At 38.2% G+C, this 23133-nt stretch overlaps 1 protein-coding gene across 1 annotated transcript; it reads left to right on the top strand.

Moving 5' to 3' along the window:
- The first annotated feature begins 250 nt into the window (after positions 1-250).
- On the top strand, positions 251-23076 carry NT5DC3 (5'-nucleotidase domain containing 3). The gene is made up of 14 exons (XM_062589488.1): positions 251-367; positions 3325-3509; positions 8087-8161; positions 8690-8745; positions 11797-11887; positions 13340-13477; positions 14980-15040; positions 15588-15690; positions 15825-15926; positions 16841-16922; positions 17276-17362; positions 18593-18733; positions 19095-19159; positions 20272-23076. The coding sequence occupies exons 1-14, from the start codon at positions 316-318 to the stop codon at positions 20531-20533; spliced, it is 1500 nt and encodes a 499-aa protein (XP_062445472.1). The 5' UTR covers positions 251-315; the 3' UTR covers positions 20534-23076.
- Positions 23077-23133: the final 57 nt, after the last annotated feature.

A 23133-nucleotide genomic window follows, 5' to 3' on the forward strand; every position in this document is an offset into this window, starting at 1 on the left:
GTCCTTCCGCCTTCGCGCCGCACCTGGGCGCTGCGCTGCGGCCGCAGGTGCGGGCCGGGCCCGCGGCGGCCGGCTGCCGCGGCTCTGGGCGGGGGCCCGCGGCCCCTCCGCCCCCGGCCCGGCCCGCCGGGGCGGGGCCCGAGGAAGTGACTTCAGCCCGCGGCGGCGGCGGCGGGCGCCGAGCGGAGCATGGCAGCAGCGGCGGCGGCGCGGTGCCTGCGGGCGGGCGGACGGCGGGCCCGGGCGGGCGCCTCGCGAGCCGCTGCCTACTGCACCGCGGCCCCGCAGCAGCGGCAGCCGGCGCCGCCGCCCGACATGAAGAGTTACCTGTGGTCGCGCTACCGGGAGGCCAAGAGGGCGAGCAAGGGTGAGCGGGGGCCCTCGGCGGCGGGCGGCTGCCTCCCTCCCGCCCCTCCTTCCCCCCCCCCGCCCCCCCCAGCGGCGGGGGAAGGGGCGCGTGACAGGCGGGAGCCGTTAGCGCCGCGCGGCGGAGCAACGGCCGCGGCCCCCGCGCGCGGGGACGGGGCGGGGGGTGGGGGGTCGCGGCTGCCGCCCCTTCGCGGCGCCTCGCACCTGAGCCGGGAGGGCTGGGGGAGGAGAGCCGCGGGCGTTGGAGATGCGGAGAAGCGCCAAGCCGAGGAGAAAACCGGGGAGCCGGTCTGATGTTTGGAAGCGTCGGGCTGCCTTCCCCCACGTTCAAAAACGCGGTCCTGGCTGATGGGCTTTCTTTTGCCTGCAGCGCCGTTAAACCGCTCTGAGATACGGCAGCGAGGGATACAGTGCTAGTGATGAGTGCCTGACTCTGTGCAGGCTTCTGAAAGCCGAGCAGCGATAACGAAGCCCTGTCCTTCAGCCTGGCTGGGCAAAAAGTTAAGGGTCAGACACCACTGGTTATGCAGATGCATCATTTATGCAGAAACATACCCTAGGAATCACTGTGCCGAGACTGAAAGCGGTTGCTATTTGATTGCAGCCTGATAGGCCATGGAAATTATCATCCAAAGGCCAGATATTTCAAATTACATCAGTATGTGCTCTCCTTAGAGAGCCACAAGAGAAGAAGCAAGTAGTGTGTCCCCCATGTGGCAGTATTCACTGGAGAATACTTTCATCTTGCATGTTTTGGCCTCTTTAAAATGTATTATCTATCCTCCCGCAACCTAAGGGTCCTAAGCATGAACCAGGGCTTCACTGTGCTGGCAGTTTGCAAACATAAAGCAGTGGCAGCATTTCACAAAACAAAGAAGATAGATAAAATTTCCTTCCCGTATGGAAGACTCTACATGAGTAGTTCAGATTTTGGAGGGTGGGGTAAAGGAAAGGAAGAGAGAATGCCTTTTATTTTGAAATTTTGTTTTGTTCCCTGGTTTTGGAACTGTTTTTTCCCTAACCACACCGAAATAATGCTTCAGATTGAGGTTAGAGCATAGAGTAGTAATGTTAGGAGAACAATAGCTACAATTTGCTTATACTATCTCTGTTTTCAAGAAGCCATTAAGTCATGTTATTTATATGAAATGTCTTCATTTTTGAAATAAGTGTTGATTCAACAGGCTGCATAGCTGACACTACAAAAAATGTTTAAAGTGCAATATAGAAATGAATGTTGTAACATGATTTTGGTAGTTCATATAAAACTAAGGTTATGACTTCTTGTAGTTAATTAAATTGCTAATAGCCCCTATAATAGAATAAGAACCTTTTCCTTAATAGTGGTATGTGAAATTGCATTTAATTATTTTTGTTACCTTAAGTGAGTGTAACATTTATCTCTTGCATTACCATAATCAGTGTCTGGCAAAAGTAGAAGCGATTGGTTTGAGCTTATTTTGCTAAATCCTCTGAACTGATTGTTTATGAAACAGCTTTTCATGGCACATTAAGTGTAACAAGTGTTTGAGATTTCTTTCAGTATAAAAGATGCTGAACTTTATTTGAAATGTGAAATTTGACGCACTGAACTTGCTGTTCTTTCTCACTTTTTCATAATTAAAAACTTGTGTATATACATCTGATAAAGCTGAATTGTTTTAGATTACTATTTTCTGTTAGGCTTCTCTGTAAGTTTCTTAATACTGTGTCTGCCTGCCAACTCTGCAGTAATTAAGATACTGCTTTTATAGAAGAAATGTTCTTTCCCTTTCTACAAATAGGCCAGAGTTCTGAAAATTATCTTTCTAGCAGATCTTGAGTACCCAGACCTACCTGCCTGTTGAGACTGTTTCTTCCCATGGTAAAGCAGGTAGTATATTTGTCCTTAGAGATAAAGGTGTTAAGATAGACTTGATTGCTTCCTTCCAGTCTTATATGTAGAAAGTAACAAAGCAAAGCATATTCCCTTTAAAGTTACCCTTTCAAATACAGGTTTAAGATGAAAGCTCTTTTTTTTCAGCTCCCAGAGAAGGCTGAATTGGAATATCATAACTAAATCAGAGAAAGATAGTATATGGGAAGGAAAGAAAGGAGAACTTCCTCATGTTTTATGATTCCAGGAAGGTAACCTTAGGCTCCCTGATACCGCTCTTCCAAGTTTTCTAAACAAGAAATACCAACGTTCCTAATCCTGATGTTGATGTCAGTCTTAAAATTACCTAATATATTATGATTATATGTAAATGTTCTTATTTTTTTTAAATATTCATTTCAAACAAATACCAGGAGAAACATACCTTTAAAAACGAAAGTAATTTAAGCACATTAGAAATGTGTTGACAATAAGCAGAATATTTTCAGTTTCTTGCTTTTTTCTGGGAGGTTGATATGCATAGTAATGTGTATGTAACTTTTTTGAAATACATAGTAATAAATTAAATTTTACTTGAGTTGAAATTGAGTAACATGATAACCCTGAAATGATTGAACCAAAGGGAGGTAAAACAAAAAACTCCATTCTGTAGGTTCTGCTTCTTGAACAGAATAAAATAATGGGGGGAGAAGACAAGGCTACTAGAATAATTAGAAAAAACCCTCCAAAGCTCATTGTCAAAAGCAGAAATAAAATAAAAATGTGTTAATGGAATTTGCAAAAATGCATATATTTGATCTGGACTTTTCTGAGCATGATCCTGAAATGCATATTCTCTTACTTCAACTGTGCAAACAGAAGTACGCTTTAAATAAAAGCTATGGGTCACCAAGACAAACTAGGGACAACTTTTTCAGTAACATCAAATTGTTAAAGGTTACCTGGTACAGTTTGCGTGAATCAGTTTGATAGTTTCCGTCAACATTTATCTATGTTTAAAGTTGCTAATGGATTTTTATTACTTAAACTATAACTGGCATAATGTGCTTTTTTTTTCCCTTTCCTTTCCCTGTTCCCAGAGTTAGTTCCTTCAGTTATGAATAACATGCTGAATCCTGATGCAATTTTTTCAAACAATGAAATGAGCCTGTCAGACATTGAAATCTATGGGTTTGATTATGACTACACCTTAGTCTTTTATTCTAAGCATCTGCACACACTGATCTTCAATGCCGCACGAGATCTTCTTGTTAATGAGCACCGGGTAAGTAAAGTGAATGAAATAACAATAAGCATTTGTGAATAAGAAGTGTAACAAATAATTTCTTGCTGAGAGGGGCTTAGCTCATTTTTTTCATGCTTTAGTCCCTGCCTTAGCTGCCTTATGGCACATTTTGTGCAACAGCTGCATTGTTTATTCTCAGCTGCAGTTTTGAGCAGAATAGTCTGGCAGTTGTTAAGGAACAGTGTGTTTTGGGTGATTTTTTTTCTTTCTTTTTTTTTTCTAACTACCTATTATTGTCCTTATCCTAACATACAAGAAGCTTCAAGGTTGATGGTACTGTTCTATGCATTGCCATGAGTGCAATAATTAATTTCCGTATGGAATATTTTTAGCCTAACATCTTAAGGGGATGAGGGACATTTGATTGTGTTGTGTGCCTGTCGGGCACTCTGTATGCTTTGGGCATCTCGGCTAAGTTACCTAGAGGGGCAGAGTTTGCAAGGATGATGCCTTCAGTGGTTGGATACATGAGGGAGATACAAAGAAGTGTTCAGCTTTGCGGTCTCCTAAGAGGAAGCACTAATCTGTTGCCTGGCCAAGCCACATACTCATACTGGTGACTAGTTGACATCTAAATGGCTTGGAACTGGTTACTGTACAGTTTAGGGATGTGAGAAGTTACTGTGCATCAGGAAGCAGGGAGGGAGATGGGTGATATCCGGGGATGTGGAGGAAACAAAGTATTGCGGGGAAAGAGACTGAAGAAAATATGGAGGTTAATGCGCTATAGGAATTATAGAAAAGTAAAAGACAAAAATACAGAGACTAGCTTAACTAATTACTTTTGTACAACCTAAACATGAATGGGTGGTGGCATTCTATTTTCATGTTTCAATCCAAAGGTTAAGAGCTATGTTTAAACATCTATAAATATCTCTGGAAGAGCAAACAAAACTTTACAGGCCCTGCAAGCATACACCACTAGATCCCCCATGAAATTTTGCTATGTCTTGATAGCAGTTTCTGTAGAATGTGTAAATAAATTATTAATGCTATTCTACAGTTTATTAATGCTATTTGTTTCTTGTAAAATCCAACATTACAATAACAGAAGGAGTCAAGAGTAAGTATTGTAGACAACAATTAACAGTGGTCAGTCTTTACTATTTGAATGAATTCAGGTAATAATAACTTGCTGATTTTTTGTCTCTATTAGAATCTCGTGTTTTTTATTTTGAGATAGTTTGTTGAGATTATCATTTCCTACTATAATTGACTGAGAGACTATAGTTTTCATTAATGCTAGCCTCTGTAGCTGCTTATGGTGTTAATGTTTTTCTTGACTTCAGCATTAGGAAATGCCTTTAGATCGTATTGCCTGTTCTGACTGCTAGAGTCAGTCTGAAAGATGACCAATTTTGGTCATGGCAGTGTAATCTAATGCATCAGAAACTGCAAAATACGGTGTAGGAAGCAAGGAATTTTGAAGTCTAAGATACAATAAACATCAACTTAATGCTAGCCTCAGAGGTGGCAGCGGGTGTTGAATGAAAACTCTTTTGATCTTTTTTTTTTTTTTTTTCTTTCCTTATGTAAGGGCCTTCTGCTACCTTATCTGGGCTGCTATTTCAGACCAGGTAGATGCATTTCTACCAATAAAGAGTGCAAATTTCATCATTATTTTGATTGGTTTGTAAGGAAACTTTGGTTTGTGTGTCAAGAGGGGCTCCATCTTTTTCTCATGCATTGGCATGCATTCAAAAAGGTAGCCTTGCATCAAAATAAACTCAAGTAAGGAATTCAAGCATGCAGAAATTTAAAGGAGTTAAGTATGAGCAAGGAAATTTAATCATTTTGGTCATATTAAGCGTATGTGGTACAATGTTGTCTTTTATTGATCATATGCTGTGTCCTTCCTTTATATTTTTTTTTTCATTGTATCCCTTTTCTGCTTCAAGTCCCTGACCCAATCTACACATCTTTCCAACCCTGCTTTAGGCTTTTAATGCTGTTTTTCATTCTAATTTGGTAGCCTCCTCTATATTTTCTGGAAGCAGTAGTAAGGAAGACAGCTGATAAGCTAAGAAGAACAGCTGTTTTTTCTAATTCTAGATGCCTGTGCAAGAGCACAGTCTACAGCAGTTGTAGGGCAACTCTTCTTCAGCATAGATACCCACTCACTTTTCGGAGAAGTGGAGGTTGTGTGTGTGTCTGTGTGTCTCTGTCCAACTGTGTCTGTCTCTCTCTCGCCTCTATTCAGACTGTATAATCTACTTTCCTTTTTGTTCCTTCAAAGGTGTATAACACAAAAGGTGGAGAATAGGTCTGAAATGCATTTGCCAATTTGTAGAATGTATGAGGGAATGAAGGATCACCTTTAGTTAGTTTAAATTTTTTTTAAAAAAGGGATAATTTTCTCTAGCTTTGTCAGAAGTGACCAAAGCATCTTGCCTTTTAAAACAGATGAAAAAGCACCTCACATGTATTATTTTTTTTCCTAGTCAGCTCATGGTTAAAGCCTGACAGAAATGTAACCAACTGAAAATGGACTTCTGAATAGTGTTAGAAAGCTTCTCTAGTAGACCATGCCTTATCTGTGTTATCTATAAACCACTGGAGGAGAGAGTACATGACACAAATTAATACATGTACATCTCTACACAAAGAGCTATTACGAATGCTGTCCAGAGTACAATCTAATGAGATTATGCGTGTATAAAACGAGGAACTGATGAAGCCCATATTTTTGAAAAGTAATCTGTGAAGATCCTTATTCAGCATTAAAGAATGTGTTTGTAAGTGGTGATGCTTGTAATCACCACAGAAAAGAGCACAGAAAATAGAATATATACAAATGTGCCTTGGTATATGATTAGGAAGTCAGTTTAGTGACCAAGTCATAACATGTAGCACCAGAAATTCTTTGTTTCTGCTTTTTATAGTTGTAGGCATAAAGCAAAATCCTCAAGGCTGTTAAAACAAACAAAAACACATTGCATCAAAAGTGAGTACATGTGAAAGTGCTCTCCCTGGGCACTCTTGATAATTATTTTTTTTTCCCTTCTGTCCTTATGCTATGGAGCAAGGAGGAGAGAGGGAAACTACATACTGTTACTAAAAGAGATGAATGCGATTTATTTTTATAAGCACCTAATTTTCTGGAACAGTAAGGCTGTATGCATAGTGCAGGAACTCCCAGGAGAAATATAGTTGGGTCAATGTGATGTTCTACTGAAGTGACTCAGCATGCTGGTGTTTAATGACCAGCTTGCTTTCAGGCTCTGATTTTTGTGGTGCACTGTTCCATTGGGAGGTACAACCTCAATATATGCAAGTCTGACATTACAGTGGAGACCTGTGGTTAAAGTGCACTTGTTTTGGGATGTAACATGGGATGTTTTGGGATGTAACATGGTGGGATGTTTGAAAATTTGAATTTATGTCTTAGTGGTATTTTACTTTCCTACCAAACCATTGGCTGGATGTGAAATCTTTGCAGGCAAGTATTTCTTGTAGATCTGTAAAGTCAAATATCTGGAAGTACAACGCAGAAGATGCAATTTTTTCTTGATAGAGGCTGCAAGCATCAACTTTGCGTTTTTGAAGTCTTTTGTACGTATGACTGCACTGCGTAGTCATAGCTGTAGTTCTGCAGCTTCAAAGTCAGACTGAAGCCTTCAGAGCTTTCAACTCTGGCTTATGGAAGTTTCTGATACTGTAGTGGGTAACTTTCAGTTTATCAGCCATTCAGATCATATTACCAAAGGCTAACTTCAGGCTAGGAAAGCCAGGCTCCTTCACTGTCTTCAGAAGCAATAGAAAGAGTGGCTTTTTTCTCTCATGTTAGGTCTGTGATCTGAATTGCCTTTTATGGGAGCCTCTCTTTACATTCCCTAATAGGGGAGCCTGGCTTCTCAAGGTAGGAGTAGCCTTTGTGAATTCTCTTCTTTCTTCTTACCCATCTGTATTTATCTGCAGTGCACTATATCTTTAAGTGCCCCTGAGGTCTACATTTTATACATGAGTATAAAATCAGCATTATGATCCATATGTAGAGAATCAAAACAGATAGCTGTGTTCTTTTTTCTTGAAAATGCCAGAGACTTCTTTTTTTTTTGCTCTTATTAATATCAACGATATTGTATTGATTTTTCTCCCCCACAGAAGTGAGCAACAAATTCTAGGCATCTCTGCAAATCAGGCTGTATATTTGGGTTTCTAGCTAGGAAAGTCTAGTTGGACATTCTGCTCTTACAGCCCTTTTTTTTACAGACAGTGTTTGGGAAGACAAAGGTGCATATATTAAAGCATCTCTTTAAAAAAGGAGGATCATATTCAGAAGTGATCATCACAGATTCCCCAGATATCTAGCTTTACACTTGCCTTGCATTTGAAAACGTGGTCTTGGATTTTTTTTTTTTTTTTTAATACTTTTATGACTTGCATGTCACACTATATGTTCATGCAAATGTCATGATCTATCAAAAGCATCTTCTAATGATTAGTGAAAATGAGAAGCATGGAAAACTTAGACTTTTCAATGCCTGCAGAAACAATTTCTTGATTTGCTTGTATGTTAAGGTTTTAAACTGAAAATCATTGTCCTTTCTTCTTAGTATCCTGCAGAAATAAGAAAATATGATTATGATCCCAATTTTGCAATAAGAGGACTTCATTATGATGTGCACCGGGTATGTATAAATAACTTTGAATTCTGTAGTGCTGAAAACTTAGCCAAAGAAATAAGTCTTTTAGGTCTTCCACTTTCTTGCTGTGTGTTGATGAGAAAGGATTTTGTTTTTATTTCTCATTGCAAGTTTTTTTTAATATATATATACATACATATATATATATATATATATACGTATATATATATATATAGCTCAACATTTTGGGTGTTTTGTTGTCTTTATTTCCCACTAATATGTCAACTTCAGAGTACAAAAGAATAAATCTAAGCAGGCTACTGTTATTAGAAAATGCTATTTCTTCACTGCTAATCTCTGATCATTGGACAATGTGTTTTCTTAGTGATTTGCAAGTCCTAGCTGAAAGAAAGTATTTTGAAAGCTATGAAGGAAGTGGAATTGAAGGTGATCAGCTGCTCTTGAACCTGAAAGGTTATTAAAAAAAAAAGAAAGCAAATTTATCTAATACTTTAATGTCAAATAACTGGCATGATAAAAGCTGTCTGATTTCCCCTCTGTACTTTTGCTTAGGCATTATTAATGAAGATCGATGCTTTTCATTATATTCAACTGGGAACAGTTTACAGGTAGGTGAAGTTATTGCCTACTTATAATGCAAATGTACACTTTTTTTGAGTCTCATAGTTGCATTTAATGCTGTACATCTTAGACTCACATTAGAAACTACTGAAAAGCATAGGCATGAATGAACATTGTGATATTACTGAAAGAGGTTTCTTTGCACTTCAGTGTACATACATGCATACATTTACTGACTGATAAAGTAGAACTAATTCTCCGGTTCAGACCTGGCAAAGTTGGCAAGCCGGTGGTCACATAGTGGTGACTCACTTTGTTTCCGGCTGTTACATTGTGCTGAAAGAGATCTAAAAATATACTGGTGACTTCTCTACTATTGCTTTCTATATAAATAGTAGTCACAGTGCCCCTGTTAGCATGATTGTGGTATTGTTGCAGAGACTTCCCCCCCTCCCCAAAGGGCCCTTCCCAACTAGAAAAATGAAAAAATGTCTGTGAAGATTAAAAAAGAATTTAAATTCTTACGCTTGTAAAATAAAGACTGTCCAATAAGTCTAAAGTTTTAAGTTCTGTGCTAGCAATTTGTTGAGCAAGCTTTCAAGTCAGTATGCCCTTGAGTGTAGGGAAAATGGTGTGGTCCTGTAATTATTCTTTGTTGGAACTGAGCAACTTTTTTTAAAGAGGCAGCTAGGTCAGTCCTGAATATTGGAAAAATGCTAACTTGTTAGAATGAAGGCTAGCTGAAGTAACCAGAGATGCATTTATTAGTAGAGGTTTGTAACAGGAATGATAAGATTAGTATGAGTAAAGTGTGAATGGAAATGTGTATGTGTGAAAGTATAGGAAAAAATGATAGAAGAAGGGATAAAAGAATGGCATACGTTAATGGTATCTGGGGCAGCTGGTCATCAAACTGCTCAAGCTACATGCTGTTGCTCCAGATAGTCCTATGGGGGAACAAAAAGAAGGCTGAAGGTCTTGAGAGAAAATGGCAGGTAGAGTAATGGTACAACTAGAGCCATAGCACAACCCAGCTGAGAAGGCAAGGGGGCAATGAGTTGATCAGCAGTGTTGCCTTATGACCTGCAGAGTGGGACAGAGTGAAGAGGCAAAAGATCCCAATTGCTCTCAACGCTTAGTGTGAAGGCGTGTCCAAAGCCTACACATGGCCACCAGTCAAGAAGATTCTAGAAGAGGTGTTGAAAACCATTAAATAGTTGTTTTCCCTTGTCCTCCACGTCACCCAAAGTAATCCTGGACAGGCTACTGGGTCAGGCATCTTGGTGCTTGGTGGGGAATGTGTGAGTAACTATCGTTTCACTTATGCTTCTTTTGTCTTTCCCTCTAAACTGTCCTAATGCTAAACTTAGCTACATTAGTTCTTATCTTTAGTTCTCAGTTTTAACCTTGCATGTGCTCTGTATATGCATATGTTGATTTTACTACTGAAAGTAGCAAAAAACTTGCCTAAAGTATACAACTTTGCTTAGCAATCTCCAAGGGCAACAGTTGGAGCACTGCTGTAGAAGAGCCGTGATGTTCTCTTAGTGCTGTCTGTTGATGTTCTGTATAGGATGAAATAAGGTTTGTATTTATACAGCTGGACTGTGAACTGTATAAAGACTATGAGTCTTTTGGCAAAACTAATTACAGCTTTCCATACACAGTCTTCTCTGTTCTCTGGATTTCACAAATATCTATTGTCCTCTCTTGATCTGTGTTAAATAAATCCTGATCTACAAGAGTTTCCTTAGCAGTATTCAAATTCCATTTGGCATAGCTCTGTAGACTAGAACATGAGTCAGTCCTCCTCTATTCTGATTGTATTACTTGGTATACATTTAGCATTTTAGTGACATTTTTCTTTGTTTCCTGCTGCAAAGTGGGTGATATTAAATAGTTTTTTTTTTTTCCTTTGCGGGGGGAGGGGGGATATATTGAGATAGCTGCGTGTTTGTGCATGAGACTCATGAGGATGCTGGGGTCCTATGTACAGCAGCACAGAGCTATGAACAAGTCAATATAGCACTGAGATGTATAGTAAAAGAGCTAGGTAACGTAGGACTCTATTGTAGCAGTTTTGAGGAAGCTTGTGTATCATGCCCTTGCGCTGCAAAGGGAGTGTAAACTCTGATCACTTTAAAGCTCTGGGTTTAATCATTTATCTTTTAAAATGCCTTGCAACATTTTAGGTAAGACCAAGAAAGAGAGGCATTGGAATTGGCTGTCCTTTATAAAATGCTGCAAAAAATCTCAAGTAGGCATTGAAAAAGGGATCACAGATCTGATTTTTTTTTTTTTTTGTGTGTGTGTGTGTTCTTTATTTTTAAGCAAAACGTACCTCCTCAACCCCACATCTGTGTCCTCTGAGGATTACTCCCATGTCTGTAGTGTTTTAGTAGATGCTTGACACTGTAATTAAAGAAAAAAATCTTCAAACCAGACAAAGGCATTAATCTCATAGTAGTTAATAAAGAAATTCGGGGACAGATGATATCTCTCCTCCTGCCCTATCAGTTGTTAAGCTTCCATATTTTAATTACTTGTCAATAGTCCTTCAAATCTAAAATTTTGGGGAGCTGAAGTGTTGATGGGTTTTAAAAGAAATTATTTAGTTAGAGGTTGTGTATGTTTTTCTTTTCCTTAGATCTTCAAGGTCATGCTGCAGAATAATCTGGTTTAAAAACTATCACGTCATCTGTGCTTTATGAAACAAATGCAATGTGAGGAATTACTTTGTGTTAAAAAGCTGGAAACTCTTAACTACTTACAAACCCTTGAGGCAGAGTTTCAGTGGAGACTAATTAGTTTTTTTTTTTAAGAAAGCAAAAAAAAAAAAAGGCAAAAAAAAAAAAAAAAAAAAAGCAAAAAAAGAGGCAAACTTAAACTTGGAATGTGTTTCCTGTGCATCAGCTTGTTAAAATGTTACTGGTCCTGTAAGGAGAGGCACTGTCTTAACTTACAGACTGAAGTGTTTCTATGACATTGTTAGTATTTTAAGAAGCTCAAGTTGAAGTGTTAGTATGTCAGACTTTAGTTCAGTAATTACTTGAAAATTTTAATGCGACCTTTGAACTAAAGCGAGTGATGTTTGCCAGAGGCCTCAGTGTTGTCCCAGATGAAGAAGTCATTGCGATGTATGATGGTTCCCACGTCCCTTTGGAACAAATGAGTGACTTTTATGGAAAGGTAAAAACAATCTACTCTCTAAAAATGAAATCTGTTTTTTTTTTTTTTGACTTGTATTTTGATCTTGTTTTTACTAACAGTTATATTTTGTAATATCTGGTTGAGTGATGCTAGATGCAGTGCTAGATTTGCCATTTTAAATGACCAATATCCTTTCCTTCTCCCATTTGCTATAGTTTCTTCTTTCACTGTTCCCTCATCCACCCTCTATTGTGTAGGTAGAGAAGTGGAACATTTAAAAAATCAAGTGACTTACTCAGTATTGCACACAAAATCTGATAAAGGCTGGGAACTGAACCATATCTGGTGCCTTCCCAAGCTATGTACTTCTTCATGGCTTAGCTGACGTAGCAGCAAGTAAATGAAGGATCTTTCATAGGCAAGCTGACAGAGTAGCAGTGAGAGGATGTGACAAAGGTAAATGATAAAAGATAAAAGCTTTTAAGTTCAGAACTTGACTTTATGTGGAAAGTTGATGTTCTCACTAGCAGTTTCCTTTCTTGTCTCCATACGAAGAACTATGCAGTTTTTATAACCAAAATTATGTTTATTTTAACTCTTCTACCTATGGGTGTTAATTCCATGTTGGCCTGAAAGATCTCCAGGGCAGGAAGGGATTCTTCATTCTGCTGTGGAGCATTTTGTTGTACTTACACTTGCTCTTGCTTAAGGAAATTAAAATTCTCAAATCTGATCTCTTTAGCAGCTGAAGCAGTACAGAACGTGTCTGGCATTTGTCATGGGATGCCTTGGTCTCCGAGGAGCTATTTTTCCTTTGATCTTAACCAGTGTGCAGTCTTGAGGAAAGATGTCTAGTTGTTTTCTGCGTATGTGGTCCCCCTCTTCTTAAACTATTTGGTTTGTGTTTATTTCTGTATAGTGAGATCCTCAGCTCAACTTTTGTGAAACTTAACTGTAGCTACAACTTCTGCAGACTATAAATCTTTTCTTCCATTCCTGCTTTAGTTATTGTAAATTCTTAATATTTTTACTATCTCTTGTTCAAGGAGGCATGTTGTTCTGCAGCCCTAGTCATTATTTCACTTACTCAAAAAGCAAACAACAAAATAACCCCTCAACTCTCTCACCTTAATACCCTATGATCTTTATTTGTAAAAGTGTAGATGTCCAGTGAAGAGATCTCCCAAGCTCTTTCTTGAATTTTATCTGAATACTAGCTTTTATATTGTTTGTTTATTATTTTTTTTTAAGATTATTTTTTAAAATAAAGCTAAATGTTTTAATTACTGTATTGAAAGTCTGTTAATCCAGAGAGAATCCAAAATCAATGAGAACAGTGATGGTAAAAGCTGAATATCTGCAACCTGTCAGAAGCTTGAATATAATGAACATAAGTTCATTTACGTTCATTAAATAAACAGAAAAGTGTTATAACTGTGAGAAATGTCTGACCTTTTTTTTCCCCTTTCTTTCTTTCCCTTCCCTCTGTAGAGCTCACAAGGAAACACAATGAAGCAATTCATGGATATATTCTCCTTGCCAGAGATGACACTCCTTTCCTGTGTAAATGAGCACTTTCTGAAAAACAACATAGACTATGAGCCTGTTCATCTGTACAAAGATGTCAAGGTATGAACTTTGAAGTTTAGGTAAACCTTTACATTTGCTAATCTTCTCCATGAGCACTTCAGGAGCCTCTACTGCTGTATCAGCTTCAGTAAAATATCTGAGCTTTAGTTTTTGTATAGAATTATTCCTGTAGAACCATAAAAATGTAAACAAAATGATGGCAGATCTTGAAAAAGCCATGAAACGCTTTTGAAATTTGCTTTTAAATTGACACATTCTGGACTGCTGTTCTTTCTGTAGACTTGAGGGGAATGGGAGGAAAATGATGAAGCACTCATGCTGATAAAGCTTCTTTTGTTTGATATTTAAAGGCATACTTTTTTTCAGTAGCAGGAAATATAAGGGACTGCAGGGAATTCTAGTTTGAAGATTTCACTTGTTACCGGTATATTTTCACTAATCATTTACTATCTTTTGCTTCTGGTATCTCTTCTACCTTCTTCCCTCTCCTCCTCCCCTCAAAAGTTTAGTGATAATGAGAAGAATTTTGTCCTCTTGATTCATAAAGATGTATCCTACAGAGGAGATAAAATTGTCATGGTTATTTAGGAACAGAAAAGGTCATGCTTAGTAGCTTAATGGAATTTGTCTGCACTACCTTTCTGTTCAAAATCTTTTCACAGCCCCTTATTAACATATCTTAAACTTGTATGGTTTTTATGCCTATAATATGATGGTCTTAAACATTGAATTTTTTTCTTACTTTCTTAAAGTCAGATAGACTTTAACAATCTTTTGACTGCTGAAGCAATTTTCCCTTATGTGCATGCTTGCATAGAATCAGAAGGCTTCTCAAAGCTTTAGCTTTTGTGGTTTCTGTGGAAGTGCTGTAGAAACCTCTGTACTTCTAATTGTTCAGCATTATCACTGTTTTGGAACCCCATAGCAGGATTTGGTGAGAATTTATTGGACATAAGTACCAAAATGGCAGTATGACTGTCTTAAGAGAGTCTGGTGTAGAGCCAGCCTAGGAGAGCTGCCAAATACCTTCAGAGCTCCCTATGGTTCCTTTGCTTTTAGCTTCTTTCATCTGTTCATAAATCTTTCTTACTTAAATGACAGGTTATTTAGGGGTGATCATAATCCGAAAACTGACTGCAAGTGCTTTTTCTTTTTTCAAGAAAAAAGGAATGTGTTCTGCTCCAGAGGTCATTAGAAATCTGTGATGATCCTGCTTTTTGCTAAGGGCTTTCATCCCACTTTACCCCTCTGAGCAATGTTGCAGTCCTTACATAAGGCAGTCCCTGTGCTATGGAGTTCTGTACTTCCCCAAAGTCTGAAGTTATTTTCCTGGAGGATAAGCTTACTCTTTGTCTACTGGTGACTTACACATAATTAATAGCATGTTACGTTTCTTTAAAGTTGAAGGTAGAATGCAGAAAAGTAATTGTTATAATTTTTGTGTGTGTGTACATAAATAAATACAAAATTATGTAGTGGGCATGTTTTTATAACTGAAAAGATTTTTCATTTTCTTCATTTCTTTAATGCTTTCCTGACAGGATTCAATCCGGGATGTCCACATCAAAGGAATAATGTACAGAGCAATTGAAGCAGACATTGGTAAGTACAATTGAGATTGTCTTTTCTGTTTGTCTTGTCTGTCTTTTCCTCTATTTCTTCCATTCCTCATTTCTCCTCCTAGTTGTTCTTTCTTTTTTTCCTGGTGTTTTTTTTCCTGGTGTTTTTTTTCCTGGTGTTTTTTTTCCTGGTTTCTATTCCTTCTATTTTTCCTTCTATTTTTTCTATTTCCTCTATTCTTTCCGTTCCTTCTACTCTTTCTAGTCCTTCTATTTTTTCCATTCCCTCTATTTTTTCTATTCCTTCTATTTTCCTAGTCCCTCTATTTTTTCCTATTCCTTCTATTTTTTCTATTTTGCCTTTTCCTCTCTTTTTCCTCTGATATTATAATGACCTTTATGGCTTTCTTATATGAGATTATAAATTCTAAATTTTAGAGCTTGAAAGAGATATTTATGTTTGCTTAAGGTGGACTTTTTAAAGTAAAAGCTCATGCTCTGAACCCTTGACTGAACATGAGAAAATATTGTCTTGAATAGCTGTTGCTGTTGTTTTTAAATTAATATTTTGTTTTCTCCTGTCTCCATAGAGAAGTACATCTGCTATGCTGAACAAACTCGGGCAGTGTTAGCAAAGCTGGCTGATCATGGCAAGAAGATGTTTCTCATTACAAACAGTCCCAGCAGCTTTGTGTAAGGGAACAGTTGCTGTTCAGCTACACATTATGAGGGATGGGGAGGATGAGATATTGATGTAATTTGTTATATTGCATAAATAAGTACACTGCTGTTATGCTTCACTGTTAATATCCCTCTGCCCTTTGTAGGGACAAAGGCATGAAGTTCATAGTAGGCAAAGACTGGAGGGATCTCTTTGATGTTGTCATTGTACAAGCTGATAAACCAAACTTTTTCAATGATAAGCGAAGGTGGGTATTTAGTAAAGAATGATTGAAGCTGTTTATTGCATATAAGGCTATTGTATTTGATGAAATCCCTTTTAAGGTCATGACAGAACATAGAAACCCTTAATTCTGAAGTCCAGATAGCACCATTTCTTTCTTGAGAATGTCATTGTAGTAATTGCAAGTCTACTGGGCTGAGTTATTGCCAAAGAACTGTCTTTTAACACCATTAGCCTGCATTTTGGTGAAGTGCATTCCTTTCCTACTAAATTAGAGAAATTCTGGAACTTTTCAGGATCAGTCTCTGTTTCTGGAAACATTATTTATTGCTTCTGTTTTTGGTTAGTTACAAATGATACGTAAAGACAGATTGACTAGTGGGCTGGAGTCTTTGTACTGCCTCATCAAGTAAACACATTTGAAACTTGTATCCTCTGCTTTGACATTTGAAAAAGACCTATTTCTTTATGCATATGTATGATGTGAGGGTGAGACAGCGGTGGGATTCTGCTTTTAATTTTTTTCTTCTATTATTTTTTTGTAAAGAATTTCTATCATTTCTCCTCCCTCCCTTCTTTAGCTGCTTAAAATCCCTCTGCTTTGTGCCTGTAAAGTGAGATACTGAGCAAAACATTCTTTCATTCTTGTTGTGTTTTTCTTCTTTCCTTCTTAATGACAGACCATCAACATTGTTCTTTCTGTCTGGAAAGGCTGGTTCCCTGAGTTAGCTTTCAACATTTGTTCTGTATTGAAGCATCTTGTTTACCCGCCTAAAGCTGACAGAGCTTTGCTTTTTTCTGGCTTCTACAAAACACTCAGATGCTATAGAGCATATTTTTCATTTAGAAGTTGAATATTTTTAATAGTAAAATTCTAATCTCCTAAGAATTGACAACTTTTCTACAGGAATTTGATAATTCTGTTCAATACTTTTCTAGACCTTTTCGGAAGGTGAATGAAAGGGGAGTTTTGCTTTGGGACAAAATTCACAAACTGCAGAAAGGCCAGATTTACAAACAGGTATGACTTAATACGCTTTCATTTCAGTTCAAATCTTGTACTTATTTCCTAGAACCTAAAGCTTCTTTAGCTGTTTTAAAAGCTTTTAAAAAGTAGATGTATTATTTAACAGGATTATTCTTACAATTAAATAACAGTGCAGATTCATTGTTGGTAATGTATTCATGCGGTTTACTTGCCTCTTAAAGTGCTCATGAAAAATAATAGTATTACTGAAGTTGCCTGCAGAACTTGGGATTCAGAATACTTAAATTGAGGGCGATAAACATTTTTAGATGTATATTAACTGTTCTTTTTATGTCTGTGATTGTGCAAGTTACGTGATGCTACAGCATGCAAATCTGTTTCTGCAGGGTAACTTGTATGAATTTCTGAAGCTTACTGGCTGGAGGGGTTCTAAGGTTCTGTACTTCGGTGATCATATTTACAGTGACTTGGCAGTAAGTAGTTTACCTTTCATGAAATAGCATCAAAGACAAGGCTTTATGTTTGTCTCCCTCCCTCCCTCCCTCCTCAATTCAATATAATACTTGAATTGTATTGAGATTAATTTGAGATTTCTAATTGACAGAATTTGAGTCGGTAATTAAGCCATAATGCTTTTCTCACAGTTAAGAGAATTGATCCCATAAAAGGCTGACCATATTTTCCACCTTACTTGTATCATTTAACTTGTTTACAAACTGAGCCCAGGAATGTGCAAGTTCATATTTCTGATCCAGATACTGGCTGTGTCAGATGTAACAGTAAACATGGATATCCTAACATACAGGATGTGGCTGAAATGGATGACATTTACTAGCAACTGTAATAAGAGCTGAATGTTTCTCTGTTTTCAATGACAGGAGACAATCTTCCTGTCACAAATGGTAAACTTTCTTCCCAAGATCTTACTATAATTCTTAGCCCGACTATCCAGGTTTTTCCATACTACGTTACAAACACAGGTACTGTCAGTTGTTACCTCAGAAAAAATTGCCACTGTTTAACTCTTCTGTAGTTGAGTGCCTATGAAGGCCTGGGTATGAATTTCCTTCTACGTGTGTGATTGTTGGCCTCTTTCAAGCTGTGGGTATCATGCTTCAGCAGAAGAAAATGTCAAAATTTTTGTCTTAACCTGCTCGATAAGAAAATAATCAAGCATAGATAGGCAGTGGACCTTAAACATAAGTGTGGGTGCTTCAGCAGACTGAGAGCCAAAGGAATAAGGCAGGTCTGTTCTTCTCAGGCATGGTGGAGGAAAGAGCACAAGTAGCAGGTGCCTCAACCATCCTTGTCAGGGGAGGCTTGACTAGCTAGCAATCCTGACAGAGGTCTTCTGTCAGCTGAGTGTAAGGGGAAAAGGGCACTACCCCAACGTAGTTTCCTGCAGATACTTCTGTCAGCAACAGAGGTCTCATTTGCCATTCAAATTTCCCCCATTTCTTTTAAATGTCATGAGTAAGTACTCGCAAGTGTTCCGATGTTCTTTGTTCATTCTCTGTCTCAAAATGTGGGATTTTGCACTTTAAAATCTACTGCATGTTGGCACAGTTCAGGTCCCACTGCTTAGTGTTTCTGCTGATACATAAGAAGCAGTTAGTTTAATACTCTTTGGGATGAAGAGAGCTCAAATTCTACCTACTTTTTTTTAAGACTAATACTTGTGTTTTGTAATTCTTGGTAAACAGGATTTGACCCTGAAGCATGGCTGGCGCACTGGTGCAATTATTCCAGAGTTACGATCAGAGATTAAAATCATGAACACAGAGAGGTACATTCAAACCATGACCTGGCTACAAACCCTGACTGGATTACTGGAACACATGCAGGTTTGTTCTGTGTGTGTAATCAGTTCTATATAGCAGAAGGGATTCAGCAAAGCCTCTAAGTGCTGGACATTGACCCTGCAAGAGTGCTCTGTCTCATTTGGGCTCTCCAGTTAGTAGATAAATAAATGCAAGTATTTGGGCAGCTAGTTTGAGAATTTCCTCAAACTCTTGTCTCTTTCCTCCACTGATAATCACCCTGGATTGATTATGGCCTTTGGTTGTTAAAACACGTCTAGATAACTCCTATATAATGATTTCTGAAGTGTTGCATTTGTTTTGTCAGCTGATAAGGGTTTGTTAATGGAAAGGTTCATTTGCCAGGTTATCTTTAGCTCCTTGACATCTGCATTTTATGTTCCAGATTCACCGTGATCCTGATTCACAAGTGATTTTAGAAGAATGGAAGAAGGAAAGAAAGGATATGAGGTAAGAAATAGGAAATCAAGTATTTGTAATATGCTTCATGGTTAACCAGGTCTTCTGTGATGTTTTCTACAGGTTTCTTTAGAATTTCTCTGCATCCCTGATTTATGTTCCTTGGTAGTTGCTGACCTTTTAAAATTAATTATGTAAAGCAATATTCAACCTGTCTCTTGCACAGCTCTTGCCCCCCTCTGATCCTTCATGCATATGAACCCTTTTCCCTATTTTCTTTCTGCAGAACAGATGCTGGTTTTCTGCATGAAAGGGTAACATCAGGCCTAATACTATTCCTTCTCTGTTCAGTTCTTCTGTCCCTCTGTTTCGTTCAGCTGTCACCATTGTTACTGATTACACAGCTTACCTTCTGCATGATTTAAAAATGTGTGTCTATATCTAGGAAATATCACTTAAACCACTTCAGTTTTTGTTTTAGATAACTTGTTCCTATTACATACAATATTTCTCAGGAAACTGGGTTCTGCACTAGACTGCACTTAGCGGATTCTTCACAGAGATAGGAGATAGCTAAAACTCATAAAAATCTGCCATAATGAGGGAGCGCTCCCTAAATGCAGAGTGTCTGAAGTATGCTGTTGGCAAAGGTGGCAACTGCATCAGCACCAACCTTCTCCAGAACAGGTTGAAGTGAATAAAAGGGGAATGATACTTGGCATTGGCTAGTAATAAAAGCTAATTCCAAGGTGTGCATAAGCTTTTTGTGTATGTTAAGCCAAATCTTTGTGTATCTTTAGCCTTTTTATGTGTTTGGGACAAACAGATGATCATTTGGATTTAGATGAAGATAAAGGCTTTCTGTCACAATCTCCAGAAATGAAAGCCTGAGATACCATGTTTCCAAAGTCGGAAGCAGCTTGCCTCTATTTTTAGTGGGAGAAACATGAAGCTTGTCTGTTCCCCACTGCGATAACCAGGTTTGGGCTACACATAGAAAACTTACATGGTGTATTAAGGTGGTTTGGAGTGCAACGGCAAGAGAGTAATACATAGAACAGATTAAAGGAACTGCTTGCTTCAGATTCTGGAAGACGAGTGGTAGAGATGTGTGCAGATATGTTCCCTTCATTCTCCTTATGTTTTTTTTTTGGGGGGAACAGGGAAATGAACAGGAGTTTCTTCAACGCACAGTTTGGAAGCTTATTCAGAACTGATGAGAATCCAACTTACTTCCTAAGACGTCTGTCTAGATTTGCTGATATCTACATGGCATCACTGAGTTGTCTCTTGAACTATGAGCTTGATTACACATTCTATCCGAGAAGGACTCCTTTGCAGCATGAACTTCCTGCCTGGTCTGACCAGCTGTGCACTGGTACATTCAGAATTCCCTTCCTACAAGAGACAGTTCAGATCAAATGAGCACTTGGCTTATTCTCTCTAAAATGGGCAAATATATGTAATATTTTTTCTGAATGTAGCTGTATTTTCTTTAAGTCACTTAAATCTATTATCTTGATGTAACTCATACTTGCTGTCATAAGCATAGTACCTGATTTCACCTCTCTTGCTCAGAAATGGTGAGAGCTCTTCTTAAAAGCAGAAGAGATGACAGATTGCTAAAATAGTAGTGGGCTGCAAGGGAAGGCTGGTGATGCTTTAAGGTTGTTGTTTTTACTTGTTCATTGGGAACTTCTATTTGCAGCCTTGTGACTTACAAAAAATACAGGTGTTCTCCCTTCTGGCCCCGATCAGGAAGGAGCCTTGGCTGGAGCCTGTAATGGAGCTTGGTGCTAAAAAGCTCGAATCCGGTATTAAAGAGATGTGCAGTTGCTGGCCAGTTTTGGTGAGGTTGGCAGGGATGGCGTAAGCGTTTGACTAGAGCGTTAAGCTCTAGCTGGTATAGCTAGAGCGTTACCAGAACCTGAACTAGCTAGAATAATGTTTGTGTGGATCTCGGCTGCGTTGCAGTGATTACAGTAGAGACGCGCTCAGCCCGATGGGCTGCTCTTCTTGTCTATGTTTTCTGTTCTTGTAATGTCTCTGCTTGGCTGTAGATGGACCAGAGCTTGAATCTGAAAGTGTGGCTAGAAACTTGGGGTGCTTCAGCTTCTTTGTGTTGACTTTTAGACACCTTTCTTTTTAATTTCCAAAACCTTTTAAAATACCTACACCCTGATAATGAAGCCATTTCAAGAGGAAATGCACACTGTGCATTTCAAAGCTGAGGCAGAACTCTTGTCAGGCCTTAGATGGACAAGTATTCTAAATGCTGCTTTTAATTTTTCTTAAATAGTGTCTTACAAAAATGGTATGCAATGGTTTTGCTGTTCCCGTGGATAGAACATATTTTCATATAGCCTTCAGTAATTTTTTTACATTTAAAAGTAAACACGCACAATGGACAAATGACTTAGAAAAAACTATCATGAGAAGATGAAAAATGGGATTTTCTGATTACTTTTTTTTTCTTGCTCAAACCCTCAAAGCTGAATTGGGGTGGTAGATGTTTTGCATCAAGCAAAATAATTTTGACTGCAGATTAGAGGTTTTACTGAATTACTATAATTATAGGGAGTGCATGAACACACATGTTGTGCAGCCCGATAAGTTCCAAAGATTTGCGCTGATAATTGTCTATTTTGCACAAGGAAAACACTTGCTGATGTGTTTTCTCAAACAGGCACTTTATGGAACTGCTGTATAATTACTTTTAAACAAAGACGCTTTCCTTTCTCTGTGTCCAAAGGAAACAGTGTTTTTCTTTGTAAACTGGTGCTTTCCACCTCAGCCATTTTAGAATACACAATTTGATTAACGGTTTTCAAGTTCTAGTTATTAAAAGCTCTATTTTAAAAAGCTTATAATTAACAAAAAATACAGCACATGCTATTCTTCATTTCCTTTTAGGGCATAACTTGCTTCCTGTAGTGACTGTCAGGTAAACAAACTTTTGGTGACCAAAAGTTTTCTTCTTGTTTAGGTCTTTTAACCTGTCTGTATTTGTGTGCAAGTATCTCTATTAAATTTCATATGCAATATCTTTCATATTTTTAAATGCATATTTGCAAGGTGAAGAATGTATTTTAATCCAGCCTGCACAATTTCATAAACAGTTTTCCTGTATGCTTGAAATCAGTGTGAAATCCTCCAAGGTGATTGTAGTTTTGTTTTTGTAGTTTTTTGGTGCAATCCTAGTTCAAACCTGACAACGCAACACTCAAAGTGCATGTGTGTATTTAAACAGGTGAACATAGTTGAAATTAGTAAGTTCATCTGACAGCCCTGCTGCTTTGTTGGCGCTGGGGAGGTAAAATTTGCATGAACTTTGTCTGGCTTTATTGGGGGAATCGTCGGTGGGACTGTGCAAGAAGTAGTTAGCGTAACTTGATAATGCCTGGCTGTTTTGTAAGCTGAAATTTGGGGATGCAAATATCCCTGATTTGCCTTTGGTTCTTTATCCAAATGCTCAGCTAGGACAGAACTTGGTGTTACTGTGGGTAGCACCTTTCATGCTCCAGAGATCTCAATGCACTGTTCAAAAACAAAGTAAAAAAAAAAAAAAAAAAAAAAAAAAGAACCCCTGTACATTCTTCATCTTACTACCAGCAATTAGTAGTGGTGTGTTACACAGTGGTGCTTTATGAAATTTGATGATGTTTTGCTGATTAAGGGTCTTTGATGTTTGTTCTCTTAAATCTGGCTAGGAGTCGATTTGTTTGCCTGCTTTGCCTGTGTTAAGCAGGATCAGGTTAATTGGATTGGATGATACTATCCATGTGCTATATATACGTTTTGTTTCAAGGTGGTTTTTCTTCTCTCTTCTCTCCTCTCCTCTATCTTAACTTATAAACAGTCAGAATTTATGGTTGATCACTGTACAAAGCTGTGTGACAACAGCTAGCTGAAGTAAAATCTTGCTTATATTGCATGGCTTCCTGAAATAAACAACACTGCATGAAAAATTCAGTTATCAGAAGATTGTTCCTTAAGAAAACTGTATACAATATGAATTTAAGTGA

This window comes from Rhea pennata, chromosome 1, assembly GCF_028389875.1.
Source record: "Rhea pennata isolate bPtePen1 chromosome 1, bPtePen1.pri, whole genome shotgun sequence".
In the NCBI taxonomy this organism is placed as follows: domain Eukaryota; kingdom Metazoa; phylum Chordata; class Aves; order Rheiformes; family Rheidae; genus Rhea; species Rhea pennata.